The 24,630-nt window shown below is 45.0% G+C and overlaps 2 protein-coding genes across 10 annotated transcripts in view; one reads left to right on the forward strand and one right to left on the reverse strand.

Annotated features, from left to right (window-relative positions):
- LOC147581828 (uncharacterized) overlaps nucleotides 1–20,222 on the reverse strand; it is a 44,026-nt gene extending 23,804 nt beyond the window's left edge. Inside the window, exons 1-3 of one of the 6 annotated variants that reach the window (XR_015250304.1) lie at nucleotides 19,924–20,222; nucleotides 18,504–18,604; nucleotides 17,583–17,681 (exon numbers count right to left, since the gene is read on the reverse strand). Coding sequence is in view for 2 of the 6 variants with exons in the window: in XM_086704438.1 (XP_086560564.1) it covers nucleotides 18,504–18,573 (70 nt within the window). In the remaining 4 variants the exon portion in view is untranslated. Of the gene's footprint in view, nucleotides 1–17,582; nucleotides 17,682–18,503; nucleotides 18,605–18,997; nucleotides 19,835–19,923 lie in introns of those variants that run through there. The other 5 variants (XR_015250305.1, XR_015250303.1, XR_015250302.1 and 2 more) reach the window with 5 other exon arrangements.
- Nucleotides 20,223–23,150: 2,928 nt separating this feature from the next.
- Nucleotides 23,151–24,630, forward strand: part of LEF1 (lymphoid enhancer binding factor 1) — a 122,602-nt gene continuing 121,122 nt past the window's right edge. For 3 of the 4 annotated variants that reach the window (XM_086704435.1, XM_086704434.1, XM_086704436.1), the window contains exon 1: nucleotides 23,152–24,567. In XM_086704435.1, the coding sequence (XP_086560561.1) occupies nucleotides 24,349–24,567 (219 nt within the window). In that variant the 5' untranslated portion in view covers nucleotides 23,152–24,348. Of the gene's footprint in view, nucleotides 24,568–24,630 lie in introns of all 4 variants that reach the window. The other variant, XM_086704437.1, reaches the window with a different exon arrangement.

Here is a 24,630-nt window from a genome sequence, read left to right on the forward strand (position 1 = left end):
ATAAATTGGTATGATTGTTTCTGGAGGCAGGCAACACAATTCCAAACAAAGCCACCAGTGCTCATAGCTCCTGACCCAGCAATTCCAGTTCTAGCTATTCACCCTCCAGGTACACTGTCCCATTTGCACGATCCCACAACTACAAGAATATTAATGGCCGTGTTGGTATTGGTAGCAAAATACCAATATTTTGGTAGCAAATCTTAGAAATTACCAGCGGAAGACAGGTTAAATAAACTAGGTAACACCCATGTAGTGGAATACTAGGCCACAAATGCTCTACAGGAGCTGGGGGTGAAAGCCCTCTGGGATCCCCTATGGAAAAAAAGGAAACAATGAAACAATGAATAACATGCCATCATGGGGGGGGCGGGGCTGGTGTTGCTACATGGATATGTGCAGGGGAACTGTTGGCTGAGGGTACAAATGTAGGAAGAGGCTCGGTGACAGAATTTTGTGGGCTTTCTCCATTGGCCTAATTATTTTATAATGAACGTTAATTCCATTCTAAATAAGGAAAATAAGCAAAGTCAATTTTATAAGAAAATCAAATGCCCTGTTACTACTCAAATGCATTTCGGAGAAGAAAGTGAAAACAAATAAAACCACCTGGTTCTTGAGGCCCCTCTCCCCCATCCTCAGCAGTCCCCACCCTCTCCCTAGGAAAACAAGGTTGTGTTAAACCCTCAAAGCCTCCCAGCTCAGTTGTTAAGGTAATTGTGTTTACTCTTTTCCAAACAAAGTAATTTGAATCAGAAAAGTAAATGTGCTCAGTCTTCAAGCTCTTTGATGTCACCTTCCTCCTTGCTCTCGAGTGTGCGACACCAACACCCACACCGCCCACAGCACTAGGCCCCGAGCAGGACACACAAATTCTATAAGCATTGCCATAGCTACACCATTTTGCTTGTGATCATGATGTAAAACAAATAAAACAGAAAGAAAATCAAATTTGAAATAAAATAATAGGCCCGGAAAAACACAAGCTGTGGGGTTTTTCTGCCCTTTGAACGCTTGTGGAGATTATGAAACTTTGGAGTAGTTTTAAAGCTCAGAACAATTTTTAGTGTCGCAGAGTCCCAGAGACAAGACTATTTTCTTTCCCGAAAATAACATCTGATCAAGGCAAATGGTATGTTTGAAACATTAAGAGCCAGCATCAGTACCTCCTGAGCCTATCAGTTGCTTTCCCTCTAGATGACCCTTGTTAAACAGCACACCAGCTCTAAATGTGATTTTAGGATTTTAGGTTTCTAAGACTCTGGAGCTGGTGGTTGTTTAGTCATGCAGGCTGGATCCGTGCAGGCAAAGGACAGAGACGTCCATGCTGTATTAGATGAGCTATCCGGGTCATCCAAATAAAATCCTCTAGCCTATGAGACACCTACTGTGTCCTTCACCTCAATCCACCCACCATCAGTCGGGTCTGCTCACTCACTTTGTGGGGTCCTGGGTCTACTCGCCTGGAGTTCTAGTTTCTTTTAACTGTTCCCCTCCCCTTTTAACACTCTTTTTCCCCCCTTTTCCTTAGAAAAACAAATTTGAAGTTAGAAGGTATTTAAAAAGAAAAAAAAAAGGAAAAGATCCAAAAGAAACCTGCTAGAGTATCCTTTGCTCATTTAACACCCTAAGGTTAAGCTTCTCTAATGGCATCTAAATCCTTGGGGTTTGTTTGTTTGTTTTTTTCATTATTTTATGTACTTGCAATAAAAACATTCTTTAGACTTTGGAAATTCTAAATAAAACAAGAACAGAAGAGTGTTCCTTCTTTTCAGCTCTCCACCCAAATGTTACCATTGTAAATCAAGGTAAGAAAGTAAATTAACTGCTGGCATTTAAATGTTTGCTGTCCCAAATATTTATTCCTTTCCACTCCCCCAAATTTGTTTTATACAAAACAATGCTCGTAAAAACAATAAATATTCATTCTTTATCTACTAAAATTTTTAGATCAAAGTACCGTGTGGCCCAAATCCTCAATAGCGAAAAGTAACATTGTTTGTTCAGCAGGAAGCCTTCAACTTCCCATTAGCAACCTGACCAAGTGTGGTTCCCATTTATCTGTAAGTGCTACAGCGCTAGGTGTAGACATAATAATATGATTACAGCTTTGTATTTGCAAATACACTTTGCAAACAGAGTTTCATGTACCCTTTAAGTGCACCATGTGCTGGCAGGCCTGCCCACTGTTGCACACACCTCACCAAGTTGTTTTTCTGTATCTGCATGTTTGCTTCCCACTGCTGGAATATCAACTCCAGGGAGGAACCAACTCTCTGCTACCTCTGTAGCCTTCTGGGGGAGTGGCCTGGAGTCCTTCACGGAAGAGGTGACACAACCTGAGTCCTGAAGGACATTCAGGCACAGGGCAAGTGGTGAAGACTAGAAAGGCGTTGCTGGTGGAGGAAACCACATGACCAAACGCCTGGAAAGCTGCACGTAATTCAGAATGCCTGGAGCCTACTGTATAAACCTGGGTCATAGAGCATACGACTATGGTGTGGGAAATGAAAGCCTTAGGGAGAGTCAAACAGGGAGCTCAACGACTTTTTAGTCCCCTGCTGTAAGCAACAGGAGGTGTTCCTTGAACATGTTTTTCTCTTGAAAATCTTTATCTTTATTTGTGCTAATTGGGGAAAAAATATGTTCATTGTTAAAGAAAAACCAAGTAGTAAAAAAAGTGCATAGAATAAAAAATACGTGCTCTACCCTCATTCTGTAGAGGTAACACTTAAGTGTTTTATCATAGACCTGGGCTTTTCACTTAAGTGTTTTAAGCAAAAAAACTGTCATGATCAGTTTCTGTACCAAAAAATCACTTTGGGTATAAGGTAGTAGATGGGGTAGCTAAGGGCTGGGAGACTCCCCAAGAGACTGGGGCAGTTCTTTCGGAGAGGGTAAGAGCCAGGGACAGGGCGGGCAGCAACAAGGGGTGGAGAGGAGGGCACTTAGGTTCTCATCAATCCAAGGGTGACTAAGAGGGAGGAGTCAAGGATAACACCTTGATTTGGGCTTAAATTGATGAGTTTGGAAATACAGAAGAAACATGGGTTTGTGGGAGGAAAGTAGGAGTATAATTTTGGACATGATGAGTTGATGTGGCCATGGGACAGCCAGGAATGTCCAGGATGTCCTGGATCTGGGGTTGAGGTGAGGGATTTGGAGTAAATTTCGTGTGATGGTGAGATTGTCAGGAACAACCAGAGGAAGGCCTGTATTTAAGAAACAAGCAGTCGGGGCACCTGGATGGCTCAGTCCATTAAATGTCCAATGTTGGCTCAGGTCATAATCTCACAGCTCATGAGTTCAAGCCCCGTATCAGGCTCTCTGCTGTCAGTGCAAAGCCCATTATGGATCCTCTATTTCCCCCTCTGTCTGCCTCTCCCCCTCTCTCTCTGTCTCAAAATAAATAATCATTAAAACATTTTTTAAAAAGAAAAAGAAACAAGTAGGCATGGGAGCCTTTATAAAGAAATGGAGAAGGAGGAGACCTAGAAGGGGAGAAAGGAGAGTGGTGTCACAGTCAGTAAGGCAGGACAGATGTTCAAGAAGGATCAGCAGTGTTAAATGCTGTGGAGGGAACAAGTAATTTGACTCAAGTGAAAACAAGCTTTGTTCTTAGTGGTCATCAGGGAATTTAACTGGAATGGGTTCAGCACATCATTTATATACATCATTAGAAAAGGACAGGAAGGAAATATAACACAATGCCAACAGTACTTATTTCTGGGTGTTGAGATTATGGGTGATTGTTACTTCCTTCTGTTCCTAGAAAAGAGATGAGTGGTCAAGGGAGGAAGAAGAAGGTACAATATTTGAAAAGGAAACATTTAAAAATTATATAAATGAGAGGTGTCTTGGGTGCTCAATTGGTTAAGCATCCAAGTCTTGGTTTCGGCTAAGGTTATGATCTCACAGTTCTTGAGTTTGAGCCCAGCATCAGGCTCCTCACTGACAACATACAGCCTGGTTGGGATTCTCTCTCTCTTCTCTCTCTGCCCCTCTCCCACTCGTGCACATGCTCTCCTCTCTCTCAAAATAAACAAACTTTAAAAAAGTTTAAAAATTATATAAATGAAACAAATTTATTTAATATGTTCAAGCATTTACAGTCATAACGGGAGATACCAACTTTATAGGGAATATAGCATAAAATAACATTACTGGTATTTATTACTGCTTGCTGTTTTGTGAAGGTGCACAGAAAGCATAGTGGGAAACTCTCTGGTTCCCCCAAAAATCCCACAAAGCTAGCTCAGGAACCCATAGCAACATGTCCCCCAAACCTCAGCTATTTATGTCCATAACTTTTGTCAAATCCCTTTGCGACTATCCTATTATTTAATAAACATTGTATTTAAACTAATTCCCCTTTTAAATTTAAATGGATCCATTTAGGGGCCCCTGGGTGGCTCAGTGGGTTAAGCGGTCGACTTTGGCTCAGGTCATGATCTCATGGCTCCTGAGTTCAAGCCCCACATTGGACTCTGCGCTGACAGCGTGAAGCCTGTTTCGGATTCCCTGTCTCCCTCTTCCTCTCTGCCCCTCCCTAACGTGCATGCGCTCGCTCGCTCTCTCTCTCTCAAAAATAAACAAACATTTTTTAAAAAATGGATCCATTTATATCATAATAGTAAATGGAAAATCATTATCACAGTAAATGGAAGGTAACTGAAAAATAAGTATAATGAAAACAGAACCACTGCCAGTAAGTCTAGCAAGATGCTTTCAATAACCCAAGGTTTCTAGCCTGAGGCCTGAACTAGCCCTCTGGTCAAAAGGAAACTCTATAGGCACTAGGAGTAGCTAAAGCCTTGCCAGTACTGTTTTAGTTTGGATTTCTCCAGAAGCAAACCCTGTAAAAAGAACTCAGTTGCAAGTAGTTCACTTCAAAAGGTGAAGGAAACATTAGAATACAAATAAGGGAGTTGGGAAATGAGATAGAAAAGGGAAGGAAGCCAATACTTGCTGTGTTATCAAGCCAGCAATCACTCTGGGCAACTGAAAGTTAATCCCTCTGGGGAAACTCTGGGAGCCCGCACAGAACACACCTCAGAATTAGCCCACACAAAGCATGAGGGAGCTGGGGTATTTATACACCAACCATTGTTGAAGGCTGATCCCAGGGACCTTAACTCCCCAGCAATCCTGGGCTACTTTGTGGGCATCAAAGAAGACCCCAGAGGAAAGAGAAGACCTCACCCAAAGAATACACTAATGCTACAACTACAAGTCTGGCAGGAGTGCCTTGATTTGATAAAGGTAAAGAGATATGGGTGGGGTCCCACAGATGCTGCTAGATACTAAACTGAGATTGAAAGAGAATAGAAAAGGAAATAGCTTTCTCATTATTTGAGTCAAGGGAAATTATTCTGAGCCTATCAATCACTCAAAAATCTTCCTCCATATAACCAACCAAGGGCTCCAGCACCCCGGGAAATGTTTGGACAGGAGCAGCACAGGAACGATAAAGTCTAGCCCAAGCCAGACCACTGAAAAACAGACCTTTTAAATATTTTAAAATTTAAATTTACCTTCCTTCCTGTCAGTTCGAAATAGCCTCATCATATCTGCTTGCCCAACAGAGTTGGGTGGCTCAGGCAGTTAAGCGTCCCACTCTTTTTTTTAAAAAAAATTTTTTTTAACGTTTATTTATTTTTTTGGGACAGAGAGAGACAGAGCATGAACGGGGGAGGGGCAGAGAGAGAGGGAGACACAGAATCAGAAACAGGCTCCAGGCTCTGAGCCATCAGCCCAGAGCCCGACGCGGGGCTCGAACTCACGGAGCGCGAGATCGTGACCTGGCTGAAGTCGGACGCTTAACCGACTGCGCCACCCAGGCGCCCCAAGCGTCCCACTCTTGATCTCAGCTCAGGTCACGATCTCACAATTTGTGAGATGGAGCCCCACGACGGGTTCTGCATTGACTGGAACCTGCTTGGGATTCTCTCTTTCCCTCTCTCTCTCTGCCCCTCCCCCACTTCCATGCACCTGTGTGCGCGAGTGTGCTTTCTCTCTCTCTCAAAATAAATAAATAAACATTAAAAAAAACCCCAAAGAACAGCTTTAAGAAAAAAAAGGATTCTTCTCTAGGCAAGCAAGCCATTAGAATGAAATTGACCACAGAGACAAATGAATAAATGGTCATTTTAAAAAAGGAATTTTACCTTATAAAAGAATCATCAAATTCTTCCAAGTAATAGCTTCCCTGAAGCTATTTTAAATAGCTTCATTTAAAATATGGTTTATTGGGGTGCCTGAGTGGCTCAGTTAAGTGTCTGACTCCTGGTTTTGGCTCAGGTCGTGATTTCACGGTTGGTGAGTTCAAGCCCCGCATCTGGCTTTGTGCTGATAGCACGGAGTCTGCTTGTGAGTCTCTCTCACCCCTTCTGTTTCTGCTCTTCCCTGCTAAATTTGTTTCTCTCTCTCTCTCAAAATAAATAAACTTTAAAAACAAATAAATAAAAATAATTTTAAAAATAAAATAAAATAAATAAATAAATGATAAAATATGGGTTTGTTTTTTTTTTTTTTTACAAATACCAAACAATTCACCCATCCATAGCTCACAACTATTATAATAGATAAAGTATACAGGTACCATGTGCTACCAAGCTGTGCATAGATATTTTTTAAGATATTCTTTCATTCAAGAAATATTTATTGGACTTTTTCTACATATAAGAAATTGTTATAGGTGCCTTGAGATATAGCAGTGAAAGAAACACAAAAATCCTTTCCCTTCAGGAAACTACATTCTAAGTGGGGAAGATAGCCAATAAATAAATAAATAATAGGTACAGGATGTCAGCTGGCAATAAGTGCTACAAATAACACAGGAAAGGAGGACAGGGACTACCAGTGTCTGTGGTGGGGAGGGGAAGGGGGAGGTTATCATTTTAAGTAGGGTGATCAGAGAAGACCTTACTGACAAGGGATATTTGGAAAGACCCAGAGAAGGTGAGAGAGTAAGCCATGCAAAGATCTAGAGGAAGAATATTAGAGAGGAAATAGCTTGTGTAAAGATCCTGGGGCAGAAACAGCAAGGAAAGTGGCAAGGCTGGTCCAGAGCAAGCAAGGGGAAGAACAGGAGGAGTGAGACCATAAAGTCCAAGGTGGGTGCAGATCATATAGGGTCGTGTAGGCCCTTACGAATGGTAAGCTACTAGAGCACGCTGAGCAGAAGAAAGATCTGAACTGACTGAGGTTTAAGGGGATCACTTTGGCAGCTTCGCAGATAGTAGGCAAGTGTGACAAAGGCAGAAACAAGGGGCTCATTTAGGAAGCTATTGTTAAAATCCAGATGAAAGATGATAGCAGCTTGAACTGGGTTGGTGAGTAGTTGGCTCTGGGTATATTTTACAGGTAAAGGATTTGTAGCTAGATTAGATGCAGGGAGTCAGAGAAAAGAGAAGGGTTAATGATGGCTCTGAGGCTTTTAGCCTGAGTGGCATAAGAGTAGACCTGCCATTTCCTGAGATAGAGGACACTACGGAGGAGTAGACTTGGGAGAAGATCAGAAGCTAGATGTTGAATATGTTATAACTAGCAGACATCCAAATGGAGAGGTCTGTAAGCAGTTGGATATGCAAGTCTGTGAGTCAGGGGCTCAGTCTACGGGAGAGATTTAATTCTGGGCGTTGTTAGCATCTACATTGTATGTAAGGGCATGAGACTGGATGAGGTCCTCAATGAATAGACAGAAGAGAGGGGCTGAGAGTTTGAGTCAAAGCCCCTCTCTCCACCAACTACAAGTCAGGGACAAGATGGGGAACAAGCAAAAGTGACTGAGGGGTGGCCCAGGAGACCAGGAAAGAACCAGAAGCTGATGACATCCTGGAAGCAAGTGAAGAAAGCGTTTGAAGAGTGATGAACTGTGACAAATACTGACCATGGGTCCAACAAAGAGACTGAAAATTGACCATCAGATTTAGCAATTTTGGTGGAGAGCTGAGACTAAAATCATGTCTGGAGTGTGTTCAAGAAAGAATGAGAGAAGAGGATTGTATTTATATCTTCTACCTTCTTTGTGTGGTAATATTTGCATTGTTTGGAACCTAAAGAAATATCTGATTTTTTTCCCCGACAAAATAACATATAATTGAATATTAGTTCTGTTCAATTGATTAACTGATTAATTCAGGCAAAAAAAAAAAAAAAAAAAAAAAACACCATACCTCCCCCCCGCCAAAATACCCAACACAACAGCTACTTTTCTCTTTCGCCTAAGATATTTAATGATTGGTTTAATTTATGCTTTACTTTTTACCTGAACAAAATATTGGCTTATAAACTATAATATGTGTAGATCATGAAAATTTTGCATATGTAGTTTCTGTAGTGACTTGTAATACATAAGTCAGTAAGTTTTTCCTTCTCTCTTTTCCTCTGATGAGGCACCAATGATCTGGAAGATAGAAAAAAGGAGATAGTAGAAGAAAAAGCGAAGAAAGCAGTACTTCTGAATTATCTCCAACCTGATGATGGAGTTGGTTCCATTTAAATTCAGTTATCAACATAATGAACACAAAGTCATATTCATTAGTGTTCTCAGTGAGAACATAACTATTGACTCATGTACAATGTGAATTGAGTTACCAAAATAAAAAGAAAAGAGAAGTTGCCCCCTCTTTCCTTTTAAATTAAATTCTGTGTCATGTTGATCTGAATACAATCCTGAGTTTTTAACTGTATAAATTAGTTGTAATGTCTGCAGTATCATTTTTATTTGATTGTAAATTCCTCTTTCATCTTTACTAAGACCAGAAGAAACTATGAGAAAATAGGGTATCACTTACCCTTCCTGCATAACCAAAAGTGAGGGCAGTTTTATTCAAAGGATCATAGTCTTAGGCTAGAAATATAATTATTGTTGTTTTATTTCTTTTTCTTCTCCTTTTTTCCCCCTTCAGTAAAAAGGGAACAGAAAAGAGACAGTACAGCTAAAATAGAGTTATTTCCATGAAATATTTCTTCCATAGTACTGGGAACCCTAAGATAACAGTCTTGTATTCGAATGTGAGAGGCAGAAAATATAATTTACTTGAAGCATTATGTGAAACAGAATAGGTTTTTTTAATCAACCATAGAAAGTGGAATACTCACAGTACCTAATGTACAATGTCCATTTGATTTTCAACATTTTTTTCTTTTAGTAATAAAAAAAAACAGATACAATGACAATGATTATCATTTGAAAATCATTTTTGCTGTTACTATTGTTGGACTTATGAATATAATTAATTCTAAAGCATTGGTTCTTGCCTGGAAAACAAGCAAACAAATAAATACCACCTTGGTTTACAAGCGAAGGGGAGAGACAAAAGAAAATAGTCATTAGGCAAACCTCCTCTCCTGCTCCTTTTTCTCAGATTATAATTTAACTTTGATTACTGCTCTCTGTCCACCTGGCCTTCTCATGGAAATGAATCTTTTTTATTATCTTACTTTTCAGCTTACTTATTATTTCTTACCTACATAGCCACCATGCAAAGGTGTTTCTTACCTAGGTGAGTCTTTCTAGTGACCAATTCACCACCTTGGGCACCAAATCATCTTTCCTATCAGTTCTTAATTCCCTTCATTTTCAGGGGTCTAACTATGAAATTCTCATAGCTCACCAGTGGAAACAGTTTATCAGGTGATTTCACACCCCACATGCTGCAGGGTCCATGAAGAAAGGGGGACAGATGAAAGGTCTCAGGGAGCAACACAGCTGCTTGGGAGTGTTTTGTGGTCCATACTCGGAGTAAATTCGGAGTGTTGTTTTCACATTACTGTTTTTGTTTCCCTCACAGCATGCAATGTCTTTCTGGACTATCAGGATAGCAATCCAGGGGCGCCTGGGTGGCGCAGTCGGTTGAGCGTCCGACTTCAGCCAGGTCACGATCTCGCGGTCCGTGAGTTCCAGCCCCACGTCAAGCTCTGGGCTGATGGCTCAGAGCCTGGAGCCTGTTTCCGATTCTGTGTCTCCCTCTCTGTCTGCCCCTCCCCTGTTCATGCTCTGTCTCTCTCTGTCCCAAAAATAAATTAAAAAAACGTTGAAAAAAAAAATTTAAAAAAAAAAAAAAAAAAAAAGGATAGCAATCCAAGAAGTTCTGACACTTGGCTAAGAAATCATCTGATCTGAACCATCCTGCAATCCATTCCACAGTCCTCTTTTGGACAGTTCTGACCTGCTTACTGATCAGATTGTTCTGGAAACCCATATTTAAGTTGATTAAATTGTCCCCTTCCTGGAAGTTCAGGTTTATCTTCATGTTAGAGACAGAGAGACAGAGAGACAGAGAAAAGACAAGAACGTCAACTATTTCACAATAAGGGGAAAAAACATCAGACTACATCCCGTCTGTATTTGTTAACACTTCCCCATAAGAGAAATCCAGGAAATACTTTTTTTTTCTTCTTCTTCACATTAAGCACAATTTTGTGTTGCAGCCAGAAGACCCTCCTGTTTGCTGTCTTCAAGTGTGTGTGTATGCAGTGGACTAGATCAGACAGAGCTCAGAGGAATGCTGAGCTCACGAGGCATGCACTGGGGGCATGAACAAATCCACTATATTGCTCTCCTGTGTTTCTACAGCCACCAAAGATCCTCACGTTCCCAAGTCTCTGGGATGCAGCTGTCTCTGGAAATCACCCCATCACTTCCTTCTCAGTTTACCCCCTAAAGCTCCTCCCCCCAAAAATCCCTGTCTGGAGCAACCAAGACCTCTTCTGAGGTTTGTTGGGACCACAGACATCATTTCATCTATTACACTGAAAAACAATTTGCAGTATTTCACTGAATTTACCTGGCTGGTGTTCCAATTCAGCATTTTAATAGCTAACCTGATACTATGAGTTCCATTTCTGCCCTTCCTATATAAAGTACATTATTGGCATATTTTCTGGAAAGGTGTATTTTAATCCAAAGCAGCCAGTAGGAAAAGAACAATCTAACAACACATGACATTTCACCAAAAATGTAGCTTAAAATTTACTTCCAAGTAAGTTCATTCTCAGGACATCTGGGTGGTTCAGTCGGTTGACTGACCTGATTTCAACTCAGGTCATTATCTCACAGTTAGTGAGTTGGGAACAACCATCAAACTCTGTGTTGACAGTGCGGATCCTGCTTGGGATTCTCTCTCTCTCCCTCTCTTTCTGCCCCTTCCGCATGTATGCTCACTCTCTCTCTCAAAATAAATAAACTTTAAAAATACATATTTTAAAACCCCAAATAACAAAATAAGTTCATTCTCTAGGGGAATGTCCAGAGTAGCTGAAGTATTCTGTAATTTTATTGGAGTGATTGTTTCACAGGTGTATGTATTTACCAAAACTTGTAATAAAGATGTTTCTACAAAGTACTTGCAAACTGCATTCAGTACAGTGCTCTTTTAGTGCATGGAAGGGATACTCGTTCTGTTAACACATGTAGTGAAATGTTTTTAAAATCCTTGAATTAATTGTACACTTAGAAACTTCGCATTTCACTGTTTAAATTTTGCCTTAAAAGTAAAAAAAGCCTTTTTAAAAAATTGCTATAAATGGTCAGAGCCCGTCTGTATTAACTTCTGCATGCTCACAATTTCAGTTTGTCCTGAAATCGTGTCTGCTCTGATGCAGTGGCTCCAACACTGCCACTGATGTCTTCATCCTCTTCTTTTCCTTGGTGATTTATTTCTTTAGATTATGGCTGTTCTTATTGTCGAAATTCCCTAGCATCAGCTCTTTTATTTTTTAAATCTTTTTTTAATGTTTTTTTTTAAATTTATTTTTGAGAGAGAGAGAGAGAGAGAGAGAGAGAGAGGGAGAATGAGTGGGGGAGGGGCAGAGAGAGAGGGAGACACAGGATGCAAAGCGGGCTCCAGGCTCTGAGCTGTCAGCACAGAGCCTGACGTGGGGCTCGAGCTCACAGACCGTGAGATCGTGACCTGAGCCAAAGTCGGAGGCTCAACCGACTGAGCCACCCAGGAGCCCCTAAATCTTTTTTATCACATTACATTTTAACTTTTTAAAATCTTCTTCATCTTGATTCATTGCATATAAATGTTTTTAAAAGCACAAAGATGAAACTAAACACCACCCAAGTCTCCACTATTCAGAGAAAACTACTGTCAGTATATTAGTGTCTATCCTCCTAGAGATATTGAATAGATATTGACCAAGTGCCCAGTTTGTAGCAGGAGAAGTTCTAGGTACTGGGTATACTGTAGTAAACAAGGCAGTGCCCTTGCCCTCATAGAGCTTATGTGCTAATAAATGCTAACGTGAAGGGGATTTTTTCTTTTTTAATGAGGCAGGATTGTACTTGTTCTTTCATAATCTGCTTTTTCCACTTAACATAATACTAATATCTTTTCTTCAAGCGAATAAAAATATGGCACTTTTCGTATCCGCATAGCCTCCACCGTATGGCTTTTTAGAATGTATTTAACAAATCCCCTAGTTCAAACAACCAGACCTTTCGTCTCTATGAACATCTCAATGACAGTATCTTGAATATATTTTTAGTGATCTTCTTGCTGGCAAAATAATTTCATTTTACTTTCTTTATTGCATCAAGGTTTAAATGTCTGAAATGGGTGAAACAATTTTGCAACTATAAAGCGTCTGCCTAAGCCTAAGACTAATGCCTTATGAAAGTATTTTGGTTGAAAACTCCAGGCAGAAGACAGAGATTTACTACCTGGCCCATGTGTGACCAAAAAGTAGTTTAGAAGTATAGGTGAAAATGAAATCTGGGGTGGGAGCCAGAGCTCTCCATACTACCTATTTCCTGAGAAACCTCTGATCCTAGATGACCTGTAGGGAACTTCGAGTTTAGCAGTTTGGCCAGGGAGGGGAAAGTCATTCAAGAAGAAACGCTACAGGAAATCTTCAACCTACATATTTTCTAAAGCGCACTGGTGAATCCACTATTTAGAATGTGAAAACATACTCAAAGAAATAATTCAACAACATACTTGAACCACAACTATTTACTGAGCCCCTATTACGTGCAAAGCACTATTATAATGCATTTAAAGTGAGGATTATAATCTCAAAGTAGTTCAGACTTATTTCACTCTCCAATAAAGTTGAAAATCTGTATTTGCCATGAAAAATAGTATGTAACAATACATTGTAATAATATTACTTGATATGTAATATCAAGTACACATCTTTCATCATCTACTGTTTTAAGGGAAGTGTGCGTGTGCGAGGTATTACTGTAGCAAGGGAGCTACCAAGATGAATCAGACACACACTTGTCATTAAAGAGTTGACCAAATACAGCAAAACTGCCTGATACAGTAGCCTCTAGCCATGTGTGTTGCTGAGCCCTCAAAATGTGGTTGGTCTGAACTGAGAGTGCTGTGGGCAAACAATACACCAAATTTCAAAAAGTTAATATGAAATAGAGAACGTAAAATCTTTCATCAGTAAGTGTTTAAAATGATTATGTGTTAAAGTGGGAATATTTTAGGGGCATCTGGGTGGCTCAGTGGGTTGAGTGTCTGCCTTCGGCTCAGGTCATGATCTCACAGTTCATGAGTTCCAGCCCCGTGTGGGGCTCTGTGCTGACAGCCGGGAGCCTGGGGCCTGCTTTGGATTCTGTGTCTCCTTCTCTCTCCACTCCTCATGCTAGTGTGCTCTCTCTCTCCCTCAAGAATAAATAAACATTAAAAAAAAATTGTTTTTAATGGCAGTATTTTGGATATTTGAGTTAAATAAAATACATTATTAAAATTAATTTGGGACACCTGGTTGGCTCAGTCATGATTCCAGGGTCACGGGATTGGCTCACGTCAGGCTCCACGCTAAGTGTGGGGCCTGTTTAAGATTCTTCCTCTCTGTCTCTCTCTGTCTCTGTTTCTCTCCCCCCTGCCCCTCCCCTCCTTAAGTGTACACACCATGCACACACATTCTCTCTCTCTCTAAAATGAAAAAAAAAAAAATTTTTTTGGGGGGGGGGCGTGCCTGGGTGGCTCAGTAGGTTAACATCCAACTTCAGCTCAGGTCATGATACCGTGGTTTGTGGGTTCGAGCCCCACATCGGGTTCTGCTGACAGCTCAGAGCCTGGAGCCTGCTTCACATTCTGTGTCTCTCTCTCTCTCTCTCTGCCCCTCCCCTGCTTGCACTCTGTCTCTCTGTCTCTCTTTCTCTCAGAAACAAACATTAAAAAAAAAAAAAGGAAGAACAGAAATTTTTTATAAGATAAATAAAATTAAGCAAATTTTAATTTAACTTAATCTTTTTCTTTCCAGCTTCTTAAAATTATATATGGGACTTGCACTATATTTCTGTTGGCAGTGCTAATCTACACAACTATAGCTACCACTTACTCAGCGTTTATACTATATACCAGGTAATTTTAGACCAAATATATATAATCTTCCATAAAGGAAGCATTACAGATAAGAAACTGAGGGTTCAAAAGCTGTATTAACTTAGCATGCAGCACGTTTCTAGTATATTTTCTGTGTACCAAGAGCTGTTGTAGGCAGTGGGAATATCAGAAAACAAATACTCTCATGGAACTTACATTCCGGTGGGAAAAGAAGGTAAAAAATAAATATTAAAAAATATTTCAGGAAGTGATAGATGAAGAAAGATGAAGCCCGTAAAAGAATAGATAGTGCCCAGAATTGGGGTGAAGTGGAGGTGAGGAGTAGTCATCTGAGCAGAAACATGAAGAATGAGTCCTGCAAATATCTACCTGGCCAAGAGTCTCTGGGCAGAGTCAACAGCAAATAAAAGACAGTGCACGTGCATGCACGTGCACTTTACACACTGGAGGAACTGCACAGAGAGCCGGGTACTGGAGAGCAGTGAACAAGGAGTAGGAAAGGAAGTCAGGAGTGTGTTGATGGCAACTTGGGAGCTTCCTCCACACACTAGGGACCGTTCAAGGATGACTTTGACTGCTCTCTGATGCATGGACTGTTGTAGGGCATGCATGGAACTCAGCAAGAGGGGAGCCGGAAACCAGCTGGAGGCTACTGAAGGAGTGCAAGAGAGATTGTACGAGGTCTGTTTGCCTCAGCCACTGGAGATTTGCTGTTCCTGCAATACAAAGGAAAATAATCTAAAAATTATTCAGAGAATTTGAACAGCAAAGGTCAAATATCTGGATAATTCAAGCTTCAAAATATATTTGGGATTGTGTGCAGTTATCTGAACTGGCAGTCAAAAATCACTGTCTAACTTCATAGCATAGTAATTTATCTCTGTCCCTTGCTTTCTGCCAAGTTAACCTAAGGGAAGTGGGCTTGAGATCTGTAATTGGCAGAGGGGATCAGAGGACCTTTAAAAGTCAAATTCAGATCAGGCAAATTAGCTTTATTTCTGCCAGAGAAAAGTGTTCAGTTGAGCCAGATGACAATTTTGTAGCCTAAACTATTTGCATTGGCTCAGCCTACCTTCTGAATTACTCCAATAATTGTTAATTCTCAGTTTAAGCATAGCTGCACACCCAAGACAGAGTTGAAAAACTAGAAGCTGTGTTCTGGATAAATGTATATATTAGCCTGGATAACTCCACTCAGTGAGTCTGTTTTTATGGACAGAAGTACTTTAAAAAAGAAAGTATCCTCAAGGTCAAATGTTTTTGTTAACTTTGTTAATGTCTATGTATTCTTAGAGAGAGAGAGAGAGAGAAAGAGAGAGAGAGAGAGAGAGAGAGAGAGAGAGAATGAGCAGGGGAGGGGCAGAGAAAGAGAGGGAGACAGAGAATCAGAAGCAGGCTCCAGGCTCCAAGCGATCAGCACAGAGCCTGATGTGGGGCTTGAACTCATGAACCATGAGATCATGACCTGAACTGAAGTCAAACATTTAACCCGACTGAGCTACCCAGATGCCCCAAGGTCAAATGTGATATAGGCCAAGTCCCTTCTCCTCTGAGAGGTAAATGAAGGTTTTTAAGTAGGTACTCCATTTCAAGTGGAAACAAATACACATCAATCACAAGGACCCCTAAAAGTTATATCATGATAAAAAGGAGGCACCATCCTGACCATCCAGGTTGGTTTATTTACTTTGATGGAACTCACTAGAAAATTGTTCAACATGCTGCACTGTGCCTGTGTAGATGTGTTTTCTGGGCATCGGATGTAGTTCCTGTCAGGCACTTTCCTGGGGCACTAAAATGTATAGATTACACACATCAAAGACAGACTGCAACCACGGTAGCTGAAATTTACACAAATCTGTGCTGTGAGTAACTGGATAAACAATGAGACTAATGACCTTGTTCTTCATTAATCTCCATATGGCTCTGTTGGTACTGCCCTTGCCTTCAGGCAAGAAGGCTGTGGCTTTGGCTTCTCGCCTCAGACCAGGGATTAGACTCTGGCTCAATGCTGACAGAGCCCAGGGCCCTGCTCCTACAGCCCAGGAGGCCTGAAAAGACTACAGAGGCCACCCATCTTAAGAGGTGCATTTACCTCAATTCAAAAAACACCTCATTACCATATCCACTGAGGAAACAGATTTATAAAAATAAGAAAATCCTTTAACCATGCCTCCCCATTCAGAGAGTTTATTTTCTCCAACAGAGGGCCCCAGGTTTTCCTTAAGTATTTTCAGGGCCTCCCCATTGCCCCCCAAAACAAGACAAAATCCTCAGTGCCTTGGTCCATGTTCTTTTTCCAGCCAAAAATAAATTTCAAAATGGCTGCATCCGTTAAGAAGGGTGAAAGGAAGAACATAAGTACCCCCCACCCCCCCACCCCCCCACCCCTGTTGCTATAGAGCTCCTTCAACACCATTTGCAAGATCTGAGTGTTGCTACTAGCAGAAGGCAGCCCAAAGAGATAGAGCATCTCAGGAGGACTCGTACCTGGGCAGCCTTGGGCCGCAGTAGGAGGAGACTAGAACCGGAACACTGGAAACCACCCCCTTACTCCTGCTTTCATCACTCTGTACACAGGTCTCACTGGAAAGCTTATACTGGGAGGTGGAGCCCAGGAAATGATTCCATCGGAGGGGCTATCTTAAGTTAGGGAAGATCACAAATGAAGCACACTCACCTAAATGCCCTCAGTGCTACACACCCAGCTCTAGCCATAACCTTTATTGCCTTGTAAACTTGAGATGCCTCAGTCTGAGCTATGTGATCACATTCTACGCTGAAACGTAAATTCTGATGGGATTTACTCAGTCCCAAGAAACATCTCTTACACACCTTTCTAGTCACTCCCCTCTGCGTTCTTAATGTTGTTGTTTTGAGTGTTTTATCTATACGTGCTACATGTTAACCCTTTCATAGACCATCATACTACTAAGGTCTCAGAGTTATTATGAGCTGTGTCAAATGCCTCCCAAAATAATATTCTATTCCCAGTATCATTTGTCTACATCCTCTTATCTATCCATTAGGAACCCATCACAAGCATGAGGCAGAGGTAAATCACATTCTCTCTCTCCCTGCAATGTTTTTTCTCTCATCACACTTCCAGGGGTAACAAATGCTACGATGATTTTGGTGCCTTTGTAATGCAACTTGCAGATATGGAGATGGCCACAGCAGTAGATGAGCAAGTGTGAAACCATCCCCATTTACTCCTGTGGTAGAGACTCCTAGTGCCTTAGAAGTTTTCGTGTTGCAACTTACAGGTCTCCTGAAGAATCATCTTTGCTTCCTACTTTCACATGCATTACCTCACTGAATTCTTACAACAATCTTGTCAAGTAGGCCATTATTACACCCATTCTGCAGAAAGAAAGACCGGAAATGGCTTGCTTGAGGTCAGCACAGCATGGCATGACAGCCGTGGTGTCCACCACGGAACCAGGATTTCCAACCCCACATTACACTATTTCAAAGCAGTCTCTTCATATTGCGTTGCTTCTAAAACAACAGAATACTGCTCAAGTAGTGTATTCCAAAAGGGGCCTTGTGGTTTTATTAAACTATAAAGACAAACTTTCTAGCTAGTCGCCTGTAGGAAAAGATTTCAGAAGTCTGTCAACAGGATTTCAAACCATAGACCCCAGATAGATAGTGCTCTGATAAAAAAAAATATTAGCATTGTTTTTGCAGGATCTAACTTCTGTGGGGAAAAAAACTATGCAGTGCATCGTATCGTGTGTAGCAAAAGAAGCACCATGCACGATGAACATGTACACAGGTGTTGTCAACGTTCTCTTCCCAATGTGGCCACAGAAGAAAGTGTGAAGCATACTGCCAATAAGACAATATTTATGGCTCAAGAAATTCGGCTTCACATAACAGTAATTATGAACAAGATATTTTCCCTAATAAAAATTACTGCAAGACAAAAATCTGGAGGAACTAAATGTTTCCCTATGTCCTCTTTATTTTATTCCACGTGCTCCAGAACGGTTGCGGGGAAAGAAAGGGAGAGAAGAGTAAAAAGGAGTGGAGGGAGAAGGGGAGTCATAGCGAGACGGCCTCTGCTGACGGTTGGTTTTGCTTTAGAAACTGGAATGTGTCCAGGCTTGATTTTTATTTTCAATTCACATTTCAGATCCAGCTCCCCAAACTCTTTGATCTTTCTCCCTGTCTCCTTACCCGGAAGAGAACCCTTGGCCTTCTCAGCTGGGAGCTGGGAGCACACGTGGAAAGACTGGCTCGGATCCATATTCTTGCCAAATTTAGTCACACAAAGGGGCCTGCAAGGGAAAAAAGAAAGGATGAAAGCGGCAGCCGCCACGACTTCAAAGGCCGTGCCGCCGAGCCGGGCCTTGCGCAGGCGCCGCCCTCCGCGGATATAAGGCGCGGCTCGCGCGCGCGAGGCGGCCTCTCCGCGCTGGTCTCCCGCGCGCGTCCCCGGCTCGAGCGGGCGGAGGGGACCAGCTGTGGAGGGGAGGGGCCCAAGGGGCGGGCCGCCGCTGCCGGAGGCCGGTCCCCACGCCAAGTTAAGGCGCCTGAGAAAAGTTTTCAGACCGGAGAGAAAAGCATTTACGCCAAGCCCACTAGGCGAGCCGTCCTGTGGCCTCTGCACATTTATGCCAGCACGCACATCCATGCCACTCCGTCCTGGGGATTCCCCCTTCCAGACGTACGGCCGGTGCCTCTGCGCCGGAGCCCCGGTCCCTGCGGCGGTTGACAGGGGTTCCCATTGCGGAGCCCCGCCGCGAGGGCGCGTGGCGGGGCTCTTTCTGGCCCATTCTGCTCCTCGTCCCCTCGTTCCTGTCCGCGATCACCCCAGCTTGACTCCTCTCGCTCCGGACGGCCCCGGGATGTGAGCCCTCGCTTCTCGGGTGGCAGAGGGCCGGCTGGTCCCACACAGGAGTATGGGATGTGGCCTCGGCACGACCCGGCCCTCTGCACCGGCGCGCCTCGGCCCCCCCATCCAGGGAGCTGCGGACGCCGAGCTCGGCCCGCACCCGCACGAGCGCGGGAGAAGCCACCGGAGAGCTGGACGCGCGGGCGGCCGCGGGGTGCTCCGTGGGCGGGCCCCACGAGGCTGTGCGGGCGCGAGGCTGCCACCCCGACGTCCCGAATTTGGCCCCGAATTTGGGAACGACTCTTTCACGGTCCCAGGAGTTGTTACCCGGCGGGTAGGGGGCTGGGTTTGTCGGTCTGAGGAGGAGACCAGAAGAGGCGGAAGAACCCCTGGGATGCAAACTGCCATTTACCTCGCGCCCCCCGCCCCCGCCAAGTCCGTTAAACTGAAGGTGCCCACAGCTTTAGTCTTCTGGCGAAGCTAGGATGGGGAATCGAGGGTGCCAGAGTTCCGTCCGTCCCTGGAATCACAGTTTTCGTTTTCTACTTCTTCCCCGTCCTTGCTCTCCCCTCGAGCATCCTCTTCCGTAGGCCCCCGCCACCTCCTTCCTTTGGGATCCCACCAAAGTTGTAGCTGGGAGAGACTCCAGGCCGCACAAAGGGGAAGACCCGGAGTCTGGGCGGGGGGGTTAGGACCGAGGGGGCGGAGAGGGCTCTGAAGGGCACCGCGCTTTTTCTCTCCTCCCTGTAATTAAGGACTCACTTGAGTGTCTGTAGCTGAGTCCACTTGGCAGCAAAATCGCCAGGGGGGAGGGGTCTCTGGTGGGAGTGGGGGTCATTCTAGCTCCCCTGTCTGCACCCGCGGGGGCCTGGGCCGCGTTTACCCTGCGGACTGCGAGGCCCGTCTCCGCTCCCCCCTCTCCTCGGTTCCGGCCCCGGGTGGGCGCCTTGTCCCCCACGCGCAGCGCCGGCGACGGCGCCCGGCACCGAGGGAAGTGTTGATATAAAACAAGTCACTGTTCGCTCCCAAACTAAACCCAAACCAACCAAAGCCACCAAGAGGGGAAAAACCAACAGCAATACAGCCAGCCCCTAGCAATTGTTTCACGGTCGGAATTAAATCACATCAAAACGCCCCCTGAAACCCACATCCTGACGGAGTGAACCTGCAACAGCCAACCTCTAGTCGTTCGCTCGAGTTCACACGAACAACCCGCCTCTACATCCGAGGGAAGGGGGCGGCGGGCGGCGGTGTTTCTCCCGCGCCGCACCCACCACATCCCGGACTGTGCACCCAAAGCGGCGGCTTGCATATGTAATAGCAGCCCCCACACGAATTAGAAAAGACCTCCCGGCGACAGAAATGCCTTTGCCTGCAACATCACCGAACCTGTTAGAGGAGAAGGAACTTCTTGCCGGGGTTACTGCACCCCTCCTGAGTTCCCCTGCTTTCCAACCCCCATCCACCCGCCCCAGGAGAGACAGACTTCACGTGGAGATGTCAACCTCCTTCTCAGACAAAGCTTCAAATATACTTGGGTGAATGTTTTCTGGTAAAGCCCCCTTTAAGTACAGCCCGTCTCAAGATTAGCAACAACGCTAGGGACAGTCAACACCCGCACGCCTCGGGGAGGACAAACAGCCACATAAACAGAGCAAAGCGCTCGGTGATTTCGTTAGAAACAATGTTTCCATAGGAGAGGGTTACCGAAAAGTACCAAACACAGCCACCTACCCTCGGCCCTTCAAGTAAACAGTTCCCACAAGTTATTATTCCCCAAATCCCCATCTTCTCGAGCTTCTAATCCCCAGGACACCTGAACGGGATCTCCAAATGACTCCGGGAGTCCAGATAATTAACATGAAGGACAAAATGAGATTCGAATTAGTTGTAACACTTAAACAGGGAGATGTAGGAGTTGCCACTTAATATCCTTTTGGCTTCCAGAAAATATCCTCTGGCCATTCTGTGTGCTGCCCCCCCCCCGCCCCGCCCCTCCTCAACATTTTGATGCAAAGGAACCTCTACTCTGGCTACTTTAGTGAAACTTGCATTTCCCAGTTCTTTTCCTATCAGCCAAATTGGCACATTTGTGGGAGAACTTTTGACTTTGCTTTCCCATATTTCTTTTAGAACAGAAGGTATTAATGTCATAGCTACATGTTTACAGCCCTAGTACTTTGCACTCACATTGGTACATAACTTCAAGACAAGTTCACTACTGCCACCAATTTAAAAAATGGGTTTCTTGCCAATCTTTTCAGTATTATCTTACAGACACATTTTAACAGCAGAATATTCTTTTTGTTTTTCTTCTCTAAGGCTTTGCATTGTCAGCATTTAAAGTGTATTTAATGCTTTACTCTTCCTGGCTCCCATCACCAGCCCCTTAATTTTGCCCCAATCCCTGCGGATAGAATATGTGTGACAACTGACAGTGCTGTATGTGACCAACTGAACCCTCTAAATGATAGTTTTAAAAAATTGCTTCCTAGTAAATTCCCATCCCTAGGAAGTAGTTAGCAGTAGGCAAAGTTTTAAGTGCTCATTTTGAGCACTGTTAAGGTCTTTACTTATATAATGTCCAGCAGCTTGCAATTTTCCCCCCCGGGGAAAAGAGGGATCCTTGCATGACTGTTTCCTATAAAATAGAGCTAACGTCTGATTCTGTAGTGTTTTCCTTATTTTCAATTTAAGGTAGATGGAGACACATTTCTCCCTGCTTCTTGTTTACTGTTCTGAGGTTTTACAGATGGCTAGTGTATTGGGTATAATAATTTTGCCTGGATTTTTAACTGAGGGGGTTTGAGAGCCAAGGAACAAAATGTAACATGTTTTCAAACTTCAGCTTCACTTATACTGTAACTTTCACAAAGCATCTCCTTAAAAGTTCTGTCCTTGTACAAAATGCATCAAAGAGATGGTGGAGGTTGGGGAATTTTTGAGGTCGGATTCGGATTTGCATCTTCAAGGGTCTCTTTGAGTGCGCAGTCCGAGGTGCCAGAGACTGCCCGGTCCTCCCTCCCTCTACTGGCATCGCACTCCTGGGTCCTTTTGCCTTCTCTCTCCCTCCTTGGGTTGTTTTTTCATTCTCTATTTGGTTCCCATACACTGTGGTGTGTATCTCCCAAATTCCACGAGAAACCTAGCACAACTTTCTCCGTACATCCCATGGTGAGGATGTACTGAAAGAGATCTTGTTTTAAAAGGCGGTAATTAAGATCCAGTCTTCAGTTTTTTTCTTCTGTGTCCTATTTTTCTCGGGAAGCCTGGAGATTTAATTTTTGCTAGCATGCGTTCTCTTGTCCTTTGACATTATATTTTCGGAAACCCACAACTCTCTTCCTTGTCCTTCTTGTTTCCGTTCTCTTAGTTGAGCAATGTCTGTTATATTTTCCCCTTTTCCTTCTCTCTGTCCCCAATTCCCGCCTCATCCGCCCTGTCAGAGCATCTATCAATGTGGTGTCGATCACAGCTGCGGCGGCTTCTCTTTCATCTTCGTAGCCCTGCCAAAGGGAGGGAGGGAGGGAGAGAGAGGGAGGCGGGAAAGAGGGTGGGGGGAGAGACTTGCAGAGGAAGGTCGGGGTTGGGGGGTGTGGGACAAGAGAGGGGATACTTAGATGTTGAAGTTAAACCTTCCCAGCAGAATTTCTTGTCAATTTCACGCGGGCAAAGGGTGCTTCTTCGTGGGTTACAGGAAGCGCTGGGTCCTTCCTTCTCTCAGCAAGTTGCCTGATTTTTTCCTCTAGGCGCGCGCACGCGCGCGCGCGCGCACACACACACACACACACACAGCCCTAGGACTCGTCCTACAGGCTCTGGGAAAAGAAAAAAAAGTCCTCAATCACCACCTCCTTCTCGCCGTTCTCCCCCCCCCGCCACCCCCCAGCGGGCGGCCGAGGAGAGCTGGAGGCGGGGGAGGGGAGGGGGAGGAGAAGCGACGCAAGTGGGTAGCTTTTCAGCGCCAGCCAGGCGCGGGAGGAGGAGAAGCAGTGGGGAGGCGCAGCCGCTCACCTGCGGGGCAGGGTGCGGAGGAGGGACCCGGGTTGAGCACTCTCGGTCCGAGGAGCCTGGACGCACCCGGAGCCTCGAACGCGGCCAAGCTCAGGGCACCTCCCCACCCCCCCCCCCCCACCTTCGGCCAGGCGAACCCGAAGGTGCAGCTCTTTGCTTTGACAGAGCGGCCCGGCGGAGGCGTGGAGAGCGGCGAGCGAGAGCGCCAGACTGAGAAACTCGAGCCGGGAACAAAGAGGGGTCGGGCTGTGTGTGTGTGTGTCAGCTCGAGCTCCACGCAGAAGCATATGGGTCCGAGGCCCCTGCTGTGACTCCCCGAGACCCCGCCGTACCCTCCACTGCCGACTCCCAGCGCTCGCCCGCACAAACTTTATTCTTGGCAAACTTCTTCTCTTTCTCTTCCCTCCTCCTCCCCCTCCACCACCTCCTCCTCCTCCCCCACCTCCTCCTCCTCCTCCTCCTTCCTCCTCCTCCTCCAGCAGATTAAATGCGCCTGGAGAAGGAAAACCGAAGCGAAAGGGAAGGAAATAAGAAGCTCTAAAACGGACATCTCCAACCCGGGTGGCTCTTTAATTTTTTTTATCCTCCAGGAAGTGGACTTTTCGTTATCTTCTGATTCTCCTTGTACCTTCTCTGCTGAGGCAAACGGAGTCTTTTTGCCCAGCTTGCCTCCTTTCTCGGAAAACAAACTCCCAAATTGGCAACCGGGGAAGCTAGGGTGGAGAGGTTTGCGTAGAGACGCGCCGACGGACCCTCCTCTGCACTTGGGAGAGTCGTGCTTCCACCGGAACCGGCGTCCTCCGCGCGCAGACCCTGGAGACGCTGGGGGCGTGGGGTGGCCCCCGGGGCAACCTACCCTAGCACGCGCCACGCAGCGCAGACGCCCCCAGAGGCGCCGGCTGTAGCGGCCTTAAGCAGCCCCGTGCCCTTCGGCCTCGAGGGCGGGCGCAGGCGCCGGTCTCAGCGGAGCGGGAAGGCGCGGGCGGCCGCCGGGGCTCGGGCACCGCCGCAGCTGCTCCGGCCGCGGGCCGCCGGCCCCATTTCCGCCCGCTCTTCGCCCTCACGCATCCTTCCAGATCTCCTTTTTCTCCTTCCTCTTTCGTTGATCCCCTGTCTTTCCTGCTGTCGCCTCGGGTGCTCCTCCAGCGGAGCGGAGATTACCGAGTGGTCGGGATGCCCCAACTCTCCGGGGCCGGCGGCGGCGGCGGCGGCGGGGGAGACCCGGAACTCTGCGCCACCGACGAGATGATCCCCTTCAAGGATGAGGGCGATCCTCAGAAGGAGAAAATCTTCGCCGAGATCAGTCACCCCGAAGAGGAAGGCGACTTAGCCGACATCAAGTCCTCCTTGGTTAATGAGTCTGAAATCATCCCGGCCAGCAACGGACACGAGGTGAGCGGGCCGCTGCCCTAAGGTCCGAGAGGCGTGGCGGGTCCCGGGGAAAATTAGAGGAGG

The sequence above is a fragment of the Puma concolor genome, chromosome B1, assembly GCF_028749965.1.
Source record: "Puma concolor isolate L17-30 chromosome B1, mPumCon1.1.hap2, whole genome shotgun sequence".
NCBI classification, from domain to species: domain Eukaryota; kingdom Metazoa; phylum Chordata; class Mammalia; order Carnivora; family Felidae; genus Puma; species Puma concolor.